The 17707-nt window shown below is 39.6% G+C and overlaps 1 protein-coding gene across 1 annotated transcript in view; it reads right to left on the reverse strand.

The window, feature by feature from the left end:
* Positions 1–2062: 2062 nt before the first annotated feature.
* LPCAT1 (lysophosphatidylcholine acyltransferase 1) overlaps positions 2063–17707 on the reverse strand; it is a 93749-nt gene continuing 78104 nt past the window's right edge. Inside the window, exons 7-14 of the mRNA XM_072152797.1 lie at positions 17628–17662; positions 17386–17440; positions 15649–15731; positions 13805–13930; positions 13338–13491; positions 12324–12422; positions 9161–9302; positions 2063–7527 (exon numbers count right to left, since the gene is read on the reverse strand). Coding sequence (XP_072008898.1) covers positions 7346–7527; positions 9161–9302; positions 12324–12422; positions 13338–13491; positions 13805–13930; positions 15649–15731; positions 17386–17440; positions 17628–17662 — 876 coding nt within the window. The 3' untranslated portion in view covers positions 2063–7345. The remainder of the gene's footprint in view (positions 7528–9160; positions 9303–12323; positions 12423–13337; positions 13492–13804; positions 13931–15648; positions 15732–17385; positions 17441–17627; positions 17663–17707) is intronic.

The raw sequence follows: 17707 nt of genomic DNA on the forward strand, positions 1-17707 counted from the left end.
ACAGTTTCGACTTACATACAAATTCAACTTAAGAACAAACCTACAGTCCCTATCTTGTATGTAACCCGGGGACTGCCTGTAATACATTTTAACATATTTTATGTAATAAATACAAGTTAAGTAAACTGAAATAAGTAGTGCATAGTATGCTCTTTAATTAGTGCTATTTTCTATATACCGAGTGACACACTGTACAACCATAGCACACTTGCCAATTAGGGGGTTATCCAACAGATTTAGTGCAGTCCAGAATTTGTATTTACAACCAGAGGTCGCACTAACATTTTTCTAGAAGGGTAATAATACTCCTCATACTATTTTTGAGTATTTTTAGCCAAGGAGTAGTATGCAATTTTCAGTAATACAAGTATATAACTCATAGCTGTATATAAATGTTGATAAGATGCTATTTATATAAGAAAATAACGTGTCAGTATCTTCTGTGTTTAAATAGCAAATTGAGGCAGTTATAGTGATCTTACATCATGCATTGCCCAGACTGGAGCTGACACCACCAACCCCCCAACCACACTGCTGCCGCCGAAACGTCCCACCACCAGACTGTGGCTAACGCCGCTGACACCAAATGTCCAGACTGCGGCTAATGCCCACCGTTTCCCCCCTTCCCGTGCCTAGACTGCCGCAGACAGCGCCGAGCCCTAGCGGTCAGACTGTGGTTAACGCGCACTGCCTCTCCCCCTCCCTCATGTGACCAGACTGCGGCAGCCGGCGCCGAGCCCCCGTGACCAGACTGCAGCTGACACTGCAAATCCATGATGGTTGCTTTGTAAAAAGCTTTTTTTAAGATAAATTTTAGCTTATTTTATTTGGTTTATCTTGTGTTGGGGGGGGGGGCATTTTACTTTTTTTTTTTTTAATTAATTAAATTTGCAGTCCCATGTAACATACACCTCAGCACCTGCCATACATGCAGCCCCATGTAACATACACCTCATGCCACCTCAGCAATCACCAGACAGGCAGTCCAATGTAACATACACCTCATGGAACCTCAGCACCCGCCAGGCATGCAGACCCATGTAACATGCACCTCATGCCACCTCAGTACTCGCCAGACATGCAGACCCATGTAACATACACCTAATGCCACCTCAGCACCTGCCATACATGCAGCCCCATGTAACATACACCTCATGCCACCTCAGCACTCGGCAGACATGCAGTCCCATGTAACATACACCTCATGCCACCTTAGCACTCGGCAGACATGCAGTCCCATGTAACACATACCTCAGCACCTGCAAGACATACAGTCCCATGTAACATACATGTCTCCCCTGACCTTACTACAACCATCATGTCCACTCCTCTCCAGCCCCCTCACCTCCATACACATGTATGCACACAGTACCTCTGCAAGTTCTACTTGCAGGCAGCCATTACAGCTCCACTGCCTGCACTGTGAGGAGACTGTGTACAAAACCACACCCATTTCCCGGAGGCTCTGCCCCCTCTAGTGACATCCAGAGCAGTTCCATTCTAGACGCTACCAACGATGTGGTGTGTGCTGAGCAGTGCCGGCAGGTGCGCTGGCATTCTAATGTTGTGTCCTGTGCACGATTGCTGTGCGCGCCGGACCGCTCAGCCCACACACTACAGGGGATAATTGCCAAGCATACTTTAACGCTTGCCAATTATTCTGGGGAGTAATGGCGCCTCATCATGCGTCTATGACGCTTGGTGAGGTGTTAATGCGATCTCTGTTTACAATGGTGTCTAATAAGAGACTATAAGAAGTAAAACTTATTAACCAATTCACTCATCAAGATACTACAGGTCCTAAATATAGTGAAAAGCAGAACTAGCTACTTAGATTATGTACTTAGATTACATCAAAATGTTGTTACTGGATTAGGATGAACCACAGGAAGGAAGGATCATACTTATCTCTGCAGAATTAAAAGAAACGAATTCGGCAAATGCAAATCCATTCTGAGCTCTGCATAACATATGTCAATTACGTGTTTGGAATGCAGTCATAGTAGTAAACATAAATAATAAAGCAAAAAAATAAAACACATGAATAACGTGAAACAAAAAGTACTGGAAATCTCACTTTTATTCTTCCATAGAAATCAGTACAGTTTAGAATTAAACACTAGCATATTTTCAAAAATCCTCAATTCTAAGACACAGCAAGAGATTTTACTAAAAATTTTAAGTGTTCTAATACAATGTAACAGAAACTATTCAGTTGTGCATAAATTTATGTTACAAGATAACATACACACAACAATCAGTATGTCAATTTGACAGATACAAACATCGGCAGTGTAAAGTAACACACGTATTGAAAGTGTGATCAGAAACATAGTGGAACGTCTTCCCTTCATATGTTATTTTTATGTATTTTTATAGGTTGCCACTCATCAAGGTCCTCAGTCCCTCACTCAGAACACATGTTTAACAGCTTCATATTGCATACCCAAAAGGTTTGATTAATCGAGGTCACAGGGCATCAATGGACCCGTCACACAGAGGCAAATCACAATTATTGAAGAAAAGTAAAGTCATTGATGTACAAGTAATAAGAATAGTAATAAAGACAAGCAGGCGTTTCCCCTGGCATGAATGCACGTGAGTTTATGACTTCCTAAATCCACATTTAGTGGCACAGTAGCCAAAAGCGCCATCATCCCTCATTTAATTCACAGTAGCTGCTTTTTTGGAGAAGACCTTAGTTAGCATCAAGCGCCAAGTGTCAGATGCAATGTGCTCAAGCTCAAAACTGAAGGTTTAAGTATTTAAAGGATAAATGGAATTGAGGAGAACCATCAAAGTGCAGCTCTTGAAGGCCCCTTTAATGTCACTTGCAGGCACCTTTCATGTTGCACCCACAGAAGATCAACCTGAGAATTAGTTCAAACATTTCTACATTGACATCTTAATGTAAAATATTCCTGAACTATGGCATTCAGCAAGGAGAAAGAATCAGCACACCAAGAGAGAAAATCACAATTGATCAATTTCAATTAAATGATAAAGTGTCCCAACAGAGGAAAACAGAAAAGTAATCTTTACATTTCCCCAAAACATACAGTAAAATTCCTTTAAACCAGCATCAATAGGACGTCTATTGGATTATGGGGTATTCTACAAAATTAATCATTAAATGATTATAAAAATTGCTTGAGGAAATAAGGCCATTCTATCTATACACTAATTTCCTACCAATTGTTAATCAAAAGAATTTACTTATTGATTGAGCTGCTCAGACCCGTGATATTACACAATTTCAGGATTATTTGATGCAGGATTAACGGCATTTCACTGGACACCTATTTTGAAGAAAATCATTAAAGTTAGCTGCAAACATGTATAATTGAAGAATCTTAAAAAGGAAAATTGCAATGTGCAACAGATGATAAAGCTGCACCTATGTCCATGTATGGGTAAGGTTTTTAAAGTCAAGCTGTTTTTTTTAGGAAACACCTCACAGCAGATAAGGCCTCTTGACTATTCCTACTGCTGGGGTCCCAACCAATACTAGGAATGGTGGTATCATGTACCTGCATGAAGCGCGATTTCTCATTTCACCTGCTGCTTTGTGGAAAAGGAGAGTAAAGTGCTCGACTTTCTTTGGCAATGCCACAGAAGTGAATGGGACATTAGCATACTGTACATGCACAAAGCAATTCAAATGGTGGCCAGGACCTCAAATCTTGTAAAAGTAAGTGGGTCACCCAACGACCAGACACTTAAAGGTGTTGTTTGTAAGACATACATTAATATTTTATGACTACTAACGGGTAACTGTATTCTAAGCAATTCTCTTATGTATTGTTATCATGTAAATAGTTCCTTCTGCCAGCAGAAGAGAAGCCAAAAGGAAGAAGGAAAGCCTTAGGGAAGTTATAGTTCCCTGGGGCTTTCTACAGCTGCATACATCTAGTACTGTGTTTTACAACAGATTACCTCTATAAGGGCGACCCTGGGGAGATCAGATTTCTTCTGTGAGAGTGGTCTGTTTAGAATACTGGGGGACAGCACATAATGTAGTTCAATAAAGAGGCTTTCTATGCAAAAACTTAAAAATGACCATATATTGGTAAAACAAAGTTAGAGCGGCAGCCAGGGGATGATGTTTTCACAGGGAGTCAGGAATTTTTTATCCCTCAAAACTGTTGATAAAAGGTAGGTAGTTACCCTGAACAGTAACGAAAAAATGCATGCGGTGATGTTCATACTACCTGCGTGGACCAGTAACAGAAGCTTTAGTATGCCACAAGCCGTCATTGCCATTGGTGTACCATACACTAGATTGGCAGAGGCTGCCAAAGAGTGCTCCCTCTTCTCTGGGTGATGACTACTACCAGAAGTTCTGCAGCCTTCCATACAGAGACTCCGGAGCACTGCACATGAAGAGACCGTCTAAAGGGGTCTTACAAACGCAGCCATGGCATCCTGAAGCTCATATTTCTGCACCCACTATAAACTTAACTAGAGATACTCTGTCCCATCAAACATTTAGGGCAATTTGTGATCCGGTGGACATAAAGTAGAAGGAGTTTGTGGGAAATTATTTCTAACTTGTATTTTATTATATCAGATCTGAGTTTAGAAGGCCAGTGGGTGATCAAACTCTTTGACTTATGAACTCATACAGAGAAAGTTTGAGAATCACTGAATAGGGCTATCCACTGGAATCACAAAAAATAGACTGAATGTACTGAATCTGAGAATGGGTCCTAAATCTGCATCAGCCGTCCCTAATTAAAATGCACCTCTTAAGGTAGTTTCTTTGTATGGGGCAGAGACACCTGATGTGCCATCATCCACTGCATCACCACAAAATACATCCCTGTTAAATCTATTCCCACAAAATTATATCATTCTTCTTAATTCCTCTTGCTGTATAACATGCTGTACTCAGATCAGACATCATGTTCAACACCAAAGGTTCCCTTCAAGTAATTTCCCTGTCCCCTCTGCAGCGACCCCTCAGAACTGCTGATAGACTCGCTGAAAAATGACTTCAGAGACATCTCTGCAACACCACATGACCTGGAGGGCCAATGCATGACTCAATCATACACCAACCACATAAGGTTCTACACTTTCATTGGCAGTGTCATTTTGCCACAGATTTTTCAGATTAGAAAATCTGAGCCAAAAGACAACGCCGTTTATTAACCTGTGTAAAAGGTGCGAGAATCGGGATGAACAAACCCTTCAATCTCATAGTTTCCTTTTGTCAGTATCACATTACTCTGATTATAGACAAACTGCTTAGCTGGAGGATGGTATCTGTTATGTATTGCCTATAATCAGAGTAATGTGAAGCTGACAAAAGCAAACTGTATGGGGATGGAGGGTTTGTTCATCCATACACAAAAATGATGATAAGTGAAAGTAAATTTAGCCCTGTGAATAGGCAATAAGGAAAATCGTTCCCGCTCATTGGCTTAATTTTCAACCTGTATAAAAGGTTCCTTATTTGTTAGACCATTGTCTATCCTGTAACATCCTCACCTAACATCATGCAGTCAACAGGTACCATATTCCCTTTCTCATTGACAAATGTATATAAAATGACCTAATTTTACTGGGAGACCTGTAAATCATTAATACTTGATAACAAGAAAATGACCTGAAAATGACAACTGTTTATAATACTAGATTAATGTGCAATGCAGAGAAAATTAACTATCTATAGAATTTTAAATAAAGTTTGTTCAGTAATAAAAGAGGTTAACACAATATGAAGATTGACCTAAGGAATTTAACAGAACGCATAAGACGTCACGGGGAATAGATTCTGCTGTTCATGCACATTCTATACAGCATATAGAAGACACATTATATCTTGGGTGTTTACTTAAGGAAGAAGTTTAACTCTCCCCTGCACCCCAACATTCAAACAGGAAATTTATTGCCAGGAACCCAGTGTGAGAATTTCTAAACAGATGCTGTACAGTGCAACAAATACCAAAAAACCTTACAAAGCTGCAATTACTGACATCCTTTAGACTTCCATGCAGTGCTAGGTTTACAGAGATGAGAGGACTCTGAACACAGCCAAAATAATTCAAGGTAAGTGAAGGGCAATTCCTTTAAAAGGGAATATGTCAACAGTTTAGCCATACAAAGCTGCAGACAGTGGGGGAGATTTATTATGCCTTCTACGCCGCAAGAAAGCTGATGGAGGCACATGAATATCCCCCTCTCACCCTTGGGCGAGTCAGGGAGCAGGGCAGGCAGAGGGCAGTGAGCGGCCAATGGATTTACTAGTTTCCTCATAAAAAAATGGCCAAAACTATAGCAAAAAAAAAAAAAAAAAAAAGGGTCTACTGATCCAAAGTGGCGGGGGTTAGCACCCGTATTTACAAAGAGGCCTCAGCCTCTTAGTGGATATGGGTGGTGGAAAACCAGCTGGGGGGGATCTTAAAACGGACATTAGAAACACTAGTCTTAATGCCCCCACAGTATTATACACCTGGACAGCTGTTATATTATACATGTGTTTGTGTTAGGAGAAGGAGGACTGTGGAAAATACATTTACATTCCACAATAAGAGCAAGACTTGGAGTACTCTGGTGCAATTATGTGTGGGATATTTTAAATGAACAAAGCACAGCTCACACCCCAGCCCAACCCCTCCCCCCGAGTAACTGCTGTCGTATTTAAAAAGAAGCCTTCTATGGAAGTGACTCAGAGCAGGGGGAGTGGTGTGCTTTAGGATCCAACACATCAATACATCAAGTTTTTATAGTCCTGATCTCTAGAACGGCTACCGGACACAGTCTGCAGTTTTGTAAGGCAAAACTGCTGTCGATTCCCTTTTCAGTTGTCTGACAATGGTCCAAACTCTAATCATTATGATTAATCGTCACTATAAAGCATTATTTTAACAAAAAGGGGAAGAGGGATGGAAAATCCCATCATAGAGCACTTTGTAAGGGTAAAAACAATCCAATGCACAGTTCCGATAATAGAAAAAAAAAATCTGTTGTAGGAGGGACCATTGCACCTTTGAAACATACTTCTTGTATTCTGAAGTACGAAAGGCACTTTTTGCAAGCCTTTTTGGTATCTGTTTACTATATCTCAGCATGCATTGTGGGCCAGGTATGAAAACCAGAACAATGAAGTCCAGTATTTGGTCACTATGTGCAAAAGCACCATTTCTCCAGTCCCAGTTAAGACACATGGCCCCATCTCATCTTTTCAAATGTTTTGATTGTGCAAAAGAACATAAACTAAGAAAGCAAAACACATGGGAGTTGTCACAAAGATACAAACAAAAATATGGTGATATTAACTATGTTGAGAGGTACAATACATATATGCCCCTCACCAGGAGAGGGAGGTGTAGTTCCAGCTTTAGTTCAGTTTCTTTTGCTCATTATGGTATTCCTCCATGTCTTCGGGAGTGAAATCAGTACAGAAACCATTTGGTGCAGTAACAGAAGAGCTGTTTACACATGTTTCAGAGTCCACCATATTTGGATAAAGAAACATTTCAGCAAAATGTGGATTCAAAGTAGCAAACCTGTCAAAGTCCACTGTGGAGAAAAGAACATGAGGAATATTAAAATTATAAAATATTTAGCAAGATAAAAGCATTAATATAAACAGGTTACTTAAAGGGCAGCTCCGATATTTTTTTCACAAATCAATAGCTCTTGGGAAGTAGGATAACGTTGTCTATTACGTTCATTACCAATGTTGAGCATTTTTTTTAGATTCTGCAGGGACAGCTAAAGTGAGAGAATAGCAGTCTCCTCTGGCTGTACCAATTCTCTGTGTAAAAATCTCATTTGTTTAAACAAGAAACAGACAGAGGTGAGATCTGCTGCTCCCTGTTCACTTTGGATGGAAGAGAAGATCATGTGAGGTCTTTTCTGTGTAGATAGCAGGAGAGTTGTGTCTTTGCAGATCAGTTGATGCAGAAGTCTCTAACACGGAATAGTGAGGTACAAGATCTGCCCTGTTCCCTATAATGTCATCTATCCCAGTCTGACTTTACAAAATGTTCTCGGTTTCTTTCTGCACCTAAAGCTGTGCCTTATGCTCCTATGTAGCAATCCTTCTCACACCATCTTTAAAACAGGGAAGCTGTTAACCCACAGCACAGACTATACACTTCACGTTTCACTCTTGGATTCTACTGCTCAGTAAATGCTGCAAGTTCCTCCATGTGATGAAATCTGCCAAGCTATTCACTTTATAGTCCTGCATGTACACACTATGGGGTGCTCAGTGAATTGAATTGTAGCAAATCCAGCAAGATTCCTACATTAGTTCAGTTACTTCTCACAGGAGTTACTTGATAAAAGAAGACAATATATCAAGTGAAGAGAGCTCAGCTTATTCAGGGAAAAAGAGGAATAAGTTAGTCGCCGCCCACTTCACTGCTGCTAAAGAAGTAGTTTCCGAAAAGACAATACCTTAACAATAAATTAACATGCTCAGATACTATATAATGTGGATCTAAATCACCATGGATGCCTATGTACATTGGACAAAAATTACTATTGTCAGGCCAGGTAAGATGGAAACTTTGTTAGCTATAGGGATTTGGATCCCCCCTCAAAGTGAAAATGATAACACTGCATCTGACAGATTAGATCATACAATTTTTATTTTTTAATCTTGTTCTTCTTAATAAGATTCTTTCAGAATTAGATTTCCAATCTTTTACTTCTGTGTAATTATAGTTTTGTATATGTTGATAGTAGCAGGACAGGAATAACTCATGTTTTGAAGCACTAGGGCTGTGTCCACTAACAGCTCTTCTCTTAGCATTTCACCTACTCCACAGACCCTCCCACCTCGCTCTGAATAAGAGCTGTAGTAGGCTCTTTGTTGATTACTAAAGCATCAACTTGAGCCAATGGGAGTGGTTGTAGTGCGGCACAATTCAGATGATATCTCACAGCACAGAAATGTTAGGACACTCCCAACAGTACTCCCAGTCACAATCCTAGAATATAAATACATTTTTCACAGTCATTCTGCAATTAACAACATACACAAAGGTATGGTTACACAGCTATACAGGCCTTTGCTTGGTCACACAGTCTGATAAGACTGCCTTACGGTTACCTTTTATTATTTTTTTTATTTATTTATTTTTTTTACAAAAGACTTCACCCACATTTGTACAGAATACACTTATAGGAATCAATGGCTTACCAAATGTGATTTTACCCTTCTCCTCTTCATCTATTGCTCTAAAAAGATCTGTTACATTCAGTTCCGACACTCCCAATGCAGTCTTCAAAATGACTGCCAGCTCCCCCTCTACTATAGTTTTATAATTTTCTGACTGATACATCTGGGGGAAAGAGGAAAAAAAATTATATCACTAAACACTGTGAAAAAATGAAGCTATAGATCATTCAGTGCTTCATTAGTAAGAGAACGTAAAGCTTGGCATTAAAGGAAAGTTGAAAACGAAATAATAAACCACTACAAGTATGTTGTAAAGCATCTTAACACCTTCCAGATCAGGTTTCTTTTATGGCTCTGTATGGTGGATTCATCCAATAACTCAACTTTGCAGCAAGATCTTTAAGGAAACCTACCACCACAGATCTACATATTAAGGTAGATCCGGTGGCAGGTTCCTCTAATGTATAGTAGTATAGCCCTTTTTAGGGCTAATTCTTTTATGGCCCAGAACTTTTATAAATTTTAATTCCTCACAATATGCAAATTTCCTAAAGAGGCTGGGGCAGGAAGTAGCCGGAGCTGAGGCTACACGGTACGGCTACTCCAGGCCCCAGCAGCCTAACAATGCATCTTCAGCGTACAGCTACGAGGAGCTGCACACGCTTGTCTGTGAAGCAGGGTTGCACGCATGCTTCAGAGCAGAGACTGTGCAGCTGGTAGCCTGAGCTCTACGCATGTGCAGAGCCCAGCTTCGCAGAGGAGTGTGCGCAGCTTCTCATAGTTGCACACTGAAGATGCATTGGTAGGCGAAACGCAAGAGGCTACTGGGGGAGTGGGGTAGCTGCGCTGTGTAGCCTCTGCTCCGGCTAGCCTCTTTAGGAAATCTGCAAATTGGGGGAATTAAAATTGAGTTCTGGGCCACGAAAGAATTAGCTCTATACTATTATACATTAGAGGAACCTGCCACTGGATCTACCTTAATTAGGTAGATCCGAACTCAGCACAAAGTCAAGCACTGCCCATGTAAGAATTCCCACATCCAAGTAATTGATGGTGTGGAATCCAGGGACATAAAGTAACCCGCTGAGAGCTGCTATCATTGACAATATGCAAACAATTCAACAACATCGATGCCATATTCCGATGCCCATAACTTGTTATACTTATATATGTGTATGGGCTGTATAAGATATTAGTATATATCAGTTTGGGACCTATATGACTTTTTGATCACTGTTTATCCAAATGTTTATATATTATTTATTTTTTTTACTTTCATTTAAGGATCCCTTTAGTACTTTAACCCTAGGAGGTGCGATCGCCCACACAATATACTGTAATACTACTGTATTGCAATACATTGTGCACGTAATGCTGATCTGTTTGCCTCTGGTTTCATGGCTGTCATGACGACCAATTAACACTCTCTATGACGTCAATTGAAATGCCAATTGGCATTTCAAGGAGTCCACTGGCAGGTTTCAACCACAGCACTCAACAATCATTACATGATACATATTGCAGTAATGATGGTGTAGCTCCTTGTTACCCTGGAAATCTTGAGCACTGGGCCAAAACTCCTTAAAAAAAGCACAAATCACCCCAGGATCCACACCAAATAAATGACATGCCTCGGACTATAAATAATAATGTATGTGCGGCACCGAGGGTACGAGAGCTGGAGTGGAGCTGCCAAAGCAACACAGGAAATAGCATTACAGCAAAAACCAGGAAGCTTTCTCCCTCGACTTTGGCTGATAAATATTGCTGGGTGCCGATGCACAAGCCCTCTCCACTATTATCGGGGGGAGTAGTATGGATAAGGGAGCCCAGTTTAAAAACCGGTAAAGCGATCTGATTCTAGCCCGTCTCCACTGCTTTAGGTAGTCATGTGACTGCTGCCTGTAGTGAGTAACTGAGCTCCAGTCACATGACCTCGTATTGGGCTGGGAGCTGGAGCTGCAGCAGTGAAGAGACATGAATAGGCTGCAGCTCGCTTCACCAACATAGGCAGAGAGGACAAAAGTCCTGTGCGGATTTTTTAGAAAAGCATGGGGCTTTTCTTAAGGGACAAAACTGCCTTACAAGCGTCAGAAACTTTTAGAGGCTAGCACTAAATCAGAATAGTTAAATGCAGGTGTCAGCTGTGTAATACAGCTGACACCTGCACAGTTTGAAGAGAACTCAACCCTATAGGCTTTCTCTATATAACCAGTACCAAACCGCAATACACTATAACATACCACTGGGGATAAATGTTTAAAAATGAAAACAAAATAATAAACATTAACCAGCATTTACTATACGACATATGGCATAACTGGACTCCATGGTGTGGTTAATAAAGTATTAAAAAGGCTCATAAGCTGGGCCCCTTTCATGCATGGAAGGTGTCTACTGTATAATACAGCAGACATCAGCTGTAAAATACCGCAATTGGTTCTGCCATCGACTGGGGCAATTGACCTGTTAGGTACCGCGGTTAAACCGCAGCATCACAGCCTCAGTTGTATCAGACAGGGATTTTATTACTTAAAATAAAATTGCTTCCTAGGTCGCACAAATAAACATGTATAAAACATATTATATATCCCCCTTATCCAAAAATGGCAAACCTATCAAAAATGTGGCAACTGCATTCTGTTACACAGAAAAAAAAATTCACCTCAAAAGTCATATATAAACGAGCAAATGTTTCTTGGTACTACAGAGGGCTGGATATGAGCATCTGAGCATCCTGCTTCAGCTTCTAAACTTGACTCATCTCAGGCTCTCTTCAGCTATTTTCTCATTTCTCATTTGCATATGCTTTTTAAAGTTAATTTTTGATAGGTAAACCAGAGAGATTTAACATAAAAAAGGAATGCTTGAAAATTTTTTAATGACCCTGAGAGTTCTGGTAGTTTAGTAGGGTATCAGCCAGTTACAGTGTCCCTTCAAGGGATTAAAGGATATTTTAAGAGATTCATTATATTAAAGATAATTCTTCAATCCCCATAACCTTGTAAAGCTGAACTAGATTAGGGCCATGTGAAAGTGACAACCCTAGGCCAGTAATGGAATGTGGCACCTAGCCATAAATCCTCATGTTGCCAATGTTAGGAAAATGATAAAAGCATTAAGAGATAATTATAGCATAAAGTTCAATGCACCAAAGAGAGTTCACCAGTAAAAGCATACTTGCCTCGAAAGCCAACTGAATGGTTTCCAGTGTCTTCGAAGGTCTACATACGACAGACAGAGCAATCACATACTCCCGTAGGTCAATGACACCCTCTTCATTCTAAAATAACATGCAAGGATTAAGTTTTTTTGTTTTTTTTTGTTTTAATGTAAGAGGCCTGGTTACCATTAACATGCAGTCTAATTAAGAAACATAATTTTATATAGGAAGAGTAACTAAAAGATCAATCATCAGTAGGTGTCAGCCATCTGTTAACTATAGGAGGAGTAGGTATGTTCATCAATAAGTTACTATTAATGATTTCCAACAAATATATATCCATTATTCTGCTCAGCTCATGGTGACTGGTTCTCTTCATATGCATTAATCATTTACCCTTTACAGTCCTGTCAATCATTTTCTGTCACTACAAGATATGTATAAAGCTACTTATGTATATTTTATAGAACTATTTGAAGTTCCAACTAAAGAACTGGAATTTGATTGGCTACAATGGATATCGCCTTCATATTCCCCCTCCCCAAAGACAATGATACCATCATACCCTCCTCTAACTGAATTAATGTCATGTTTCTGCTATTTTCTTCAGCTTTTCCTTGCACGTATCATGTTCCTGTGGAGATTCCTCTAGTGTTCTCCGATGTATGAATAGCAAATCCAACTCCTTTTAGTGCTTTATCCAATTGCAATGAATTTTAAAGCAAATACACTTTGCGTGACCATCCATTTCTTGCTACACAGACAAGTCACTATAAGAGTAAATGACCCTGTAGACAACCTGATTTACCATGCTAAAAGTAGAAGATAATAAAATTTTACAGCAAATTACTTAAATTGTGTGTGCTGAATGCGCTTTTCTATAAAGATCACTCAATAGCCCCATTCTCCTGACCAGAGGGGTCCCAGCAGTCAGACCCCTGCCATCACACTGTACATCTCTTACTTTATTGCAGTTGAATCACTCTTTACAAAGAGTTATGAAAATACATCATACAATTGATGTTGAAGCCAAACCTCATCAAATAAGGCAAAAAGGTCTTCTAATTTCTCAGTTACTGGAACAGATAGATACTCTGCAAATTCCTTCAAGTTTATCCTTTCCCCATTTCTGTTTTTAGCATTTACAGAGAATTGTTTCAATTCCTTTTCAAGCTTCTCTGGTTTTAAGCTGTGGGGGGAAAAAACAATTACCATTAGTTAAAAAACGACTAACCTTTTAGTCAACTATTGTAATTATTATGTTTAACTCCTTAAAGGGGTTGTCCTACAAAGCGAGTAAGGCCCTATCCACTTTAAATATGCATTACAGGTGCACCTAATTGCTGATGCAGATACCTAGCTAACGCTATGTGCATGCCACAAAAACACGAGCACCTGACCATGGGTCAGGATACTGTGCGTACAGTGTAAAATGTATTTATCAAGTAGTGCTACTTTTGTCTCTAGTACATTGTACATGCATACATAAAGATGTAACCTACCCCAGACTTCTAACAAGCCTTGCAAATTCCAGAAGAGAAGTATCTGATGGGAGACGGAGCTGTCCTTCAGCTAAGGCCAGCTGGCAGTCTTCAAATGTATAGTCTGTGACAGAAACACCCAGGGCTCTTAAAGAGAGAAATAATATGAAATCAAGATCAGTTTTCCATTTGTGAAAATATATACTCCTTGCAAGTTAGGTTGACAGGACGAAAAAAATGCAGCATACAGGTTGTCCAGCATTTTTTAAGAAATAGTGCATTACATATTACGAACAAAGAAGTTACAAATACAAAGGGAAGGACAGCAATAACTACTATTCTCTGGTCACAGAACAAGAAATACAGTATATTGGGTGATCTCAAAGGTATGCACATTGTCAGTACCAGTTTTAATGTTATTGCATTGCTTTCATTATGGTCTATAAACACATTTTTACTAATAATTTAGTTTCCCTCCCTCATTATCTAGAATTTTCTTGTATATGTACACAGCCTTAACACTAATGGATCTCCTGAGAAAAAGGGAACTGAAATTTTAGCATATCATAAAACAAACTGCAGAAGACACAAACATCCTACTTGGACTTTGTTTACCCACAGCTTTTAAGACAGCACACACTTTTACAGCATCTTGCCAATGTTCCATTCTTATCCACTGTAGTTTATGGTACAGTAGTGGAGATAAGATGTGACCTAAAAGTAAAATTGCCTCCCACTACATTATAGAATACATGTTGCTGTAAAATATATAAAGTGGTGTTGTATGTAGCAACTTTTGAGTACATTTATTGGTAACAAACCATATATTTCCATAAAGTAATGAGCAGACCTGATTTGAAAATATTCTTAGGGCCCATGCACACGAACGTCGTCTATGGCGCCCGGACTCGGTACGGTGTGCACAACGTGTGCTCACTGTACCATGCCTGCAAAAATAATAGAGCGCGCCCAATCTTTGGCCGAAAGAACGGCCGCGCGTCATTATTCTCTATGGAGAGGGGAAGGGCATGCAGCACTCGCTTCTCCTCCTCTCCAGCGTCCTGGGCGGGCACACATTTGTGTGCATGGGTCCTGAAGACTGTTATACAGATTTATAGACAAGAATATAATAGGTTCTGCGATAACATAAGATAAAACTTAAAAATAATTCAGAAATAATAAATGAAGGTCCAAAATGTTGTCCCTCCATGTCCCTGCATTAGTGCGGAGTGGCCTGAATGCATTCTTAAAGGGATTTAGAGTATAGATATGTGTATAACATGAAATGCAATTTATGTTAGTAATGTCTCTACTAAATTGACTTCTCCTTGTCCTGTTTGGTCACATCCATAGAGTCTTAAGCCAGAGAATGATGCAGAGTATGTCTGGGTAGTGGAGGAGGTCAGTGGTATCAGTCAGGTTCTGCTTCTACATCACATCCCTGCAGATATCACAGACTGGTTTGGAGGCAAAATGCTGGTAAGCTCTGCCCTGTGGCTGCTCACACGATGAACTACATGGGAATTGTGGTGTTGGCATGAAAACAAGTACAGCAGGAAATAAAGTGTGTGCTAGGATCATATAAACAGATATATTCGGAAATTAGCTAAACATGTGTTCCTAAGGAATGAAAAGTCTGATATTTTGAACTTTTTTTCTTGTAAGCTTGGGAGACAAAGATCCAGTATCTACTGTACCCATCTGCATCTCATCATGATGGATATGCATGTATTCTGTAAAGAGAGTTGTTGTGATGCCTAGGGGTTTTCTTTATACTCATTGTAATGTCAACTATCTCTTAAAACACATACAGCAATTTAATAAAACATGTAAAAATTAGGTTAAAGGAATTTTGTGGTACATACTTGGCCATTACATGTCTTACGTTGTTTGCATACAGAGCAGGGTTTCTCTTTTCCTCTTCAGATGGAGTATAGATAGGTAGAAACTACAAGATTGAATTGGAAGACAAATACACGTAAAAACACAACACAAAAGTTAATCTCACTACTACTTTGTGTAAAATAGTCACTAGTCTGATCATTTAAATTATGTTAGTTAACCAGTTTTGTAAAGCTCCCAACCTGTCAAAATTGGTGATAAAAATACATGCAGTAGGAAATATGTGACGCAAACCTTTATTAACCATTTCTAAGAATCTAAAAAAAAAATTATGTAATGTTGTCTGTTAAAATCAATGAATGACGCCCAAAAATAGCCTGACAGCCCCCTGTAGGGTATAGCCTGACAGCCCCCTGTAGGGTATAGCCTGACAGCCCCCTGTAGGGTATAGCCTGACAGCCCCCTGTAGGGTATAGCCTGACAGCCCCCTGTAGGGTATAGCCCCCTAGTATATGGCCTGCAGCCCCTGTCCCCAAGCATTGGCTCCGTGTCCCGGTCCGTCGCAGGCACCATGACGTCAGCAGCTGACATCATAGTGTGTGCCAATAGTAGAAAGTCAGCGAGCGGCTGACGTAACGATCCCTGCGACGGACAGCGCAGGGACACAGAGCCGATGCCGGAGCATTGCTGTATAGAAGACGACTTGCCGGGGGGGGGGGGGAGGGGGGGGAGTTTCTGTGTCGGAAGGTGAGTACACAGTTTGTTTATTTTCTTGACTTGAGTATAAGCCTAGGTGAGGTTTTTCAGCACATCTTTTGTCCTGAAAAACTCTGCTTATACTCCAGTATACACGGTATTAACATTTTAAAAAATGGTGTGAAGATAATTTGTCATAAATTATGGAAACAAGATAGTCATCCTTATGTAAGACTATCTCTGCACTCTGGCAGTGATGCCCACACATACACTATCGAGGTGCCCAACCACCTGAATTCAGTGTTCATTACTACAGGGCAGCTTTGGGACATGCAGTAACTACTGGATATTTCACATGTAAAAACTATTTGTATCTTTGCAAAATTACTCTAGCAGCGGTGGTCGGTCGTATCCAAGGACAGCAGTCCTTTATTTCTAAGGGACCAGATGTCTACATTAATGGCAAATAATCTTTTTAACAACATCCAATTGAAGAAATTTAAAGTATATTGCAAGTTAATTAAATGTGAAATGTACATATGGGAATACCCCATTTCTTCACCCGACATTAGAAAATCCAAAAGAGGCAGCACTCTCAGATAAGGAAAATCTGTGCTTGAGAAAAGCTTATGGTATGTAGCTGAAATGTTGCACCTCCACTTCTTTGCCTTTTTTTGGATTTTCTATAGCTTGAACTTATTGTTTTTCGGCAAGGTTTTTTAAATTTTTTTTTACTTCATCCAATGAGCTGCGAGATTTTGTGGAAATCACAAATGACATTTAGATCATTCCTTTTATAGGGATTATTAATGGAACAATCCTTAAGGGTGATGGCACACGTAGGCGTTTTTGGGCCGTTTTTAAGCAGTCTGTCAAAAAACGCATGCGTCTTTTGAAAATGCATCTGTTTTGGACATGTTTGACCAATTATCTTTAAACGGACCAAAAACGCGTTCAAAATGCCACGTGTGCCATCAGCCTTAGATGTATCTGTCCATGCAAAACAATGAAGGCATCTAAAATGAATCTATTGGTTATAGCCATTTCAGACCAACTGTACTTACTTCTATTTCTACATAATTGTGGAATTGACATAAAGTAAGCCACAATATGTCCATCCTAAAAAATATATATAAAAAATAAAAAAGCAATTATTAAAGATTCTTCATAAACAGCAATCTCTGATTTGCATTATTACAAATCTATTATAAAATACAATAATGGTTTTTCATATATCTCAATATATTTCTAGTTAATTAAAAAAAAAATTTAAATAATAAAATTCTAGAAAAAGCAAAAAACATACGCTCCAGGTCCTTGCCACGTCCAGGTTATTGTGTCCTAGAGAATAAATGAAAAACATGTATTCAATTTATACACTGCAAG

Source organism: Engystomops pustulosus, chromosome 5 (assembly GCF_040894005.1).
Source record: "Engystomops pustulosus chromosome 5, aEngPut4.maternal, whole genome shotgun sequence".
NCBI classification, from domain to species: Eukaryota; Metazoa; Chordata; class Amphibia; order Anura; family Leptodactylidae; genus Engystomops; species Engystomops pustulosus.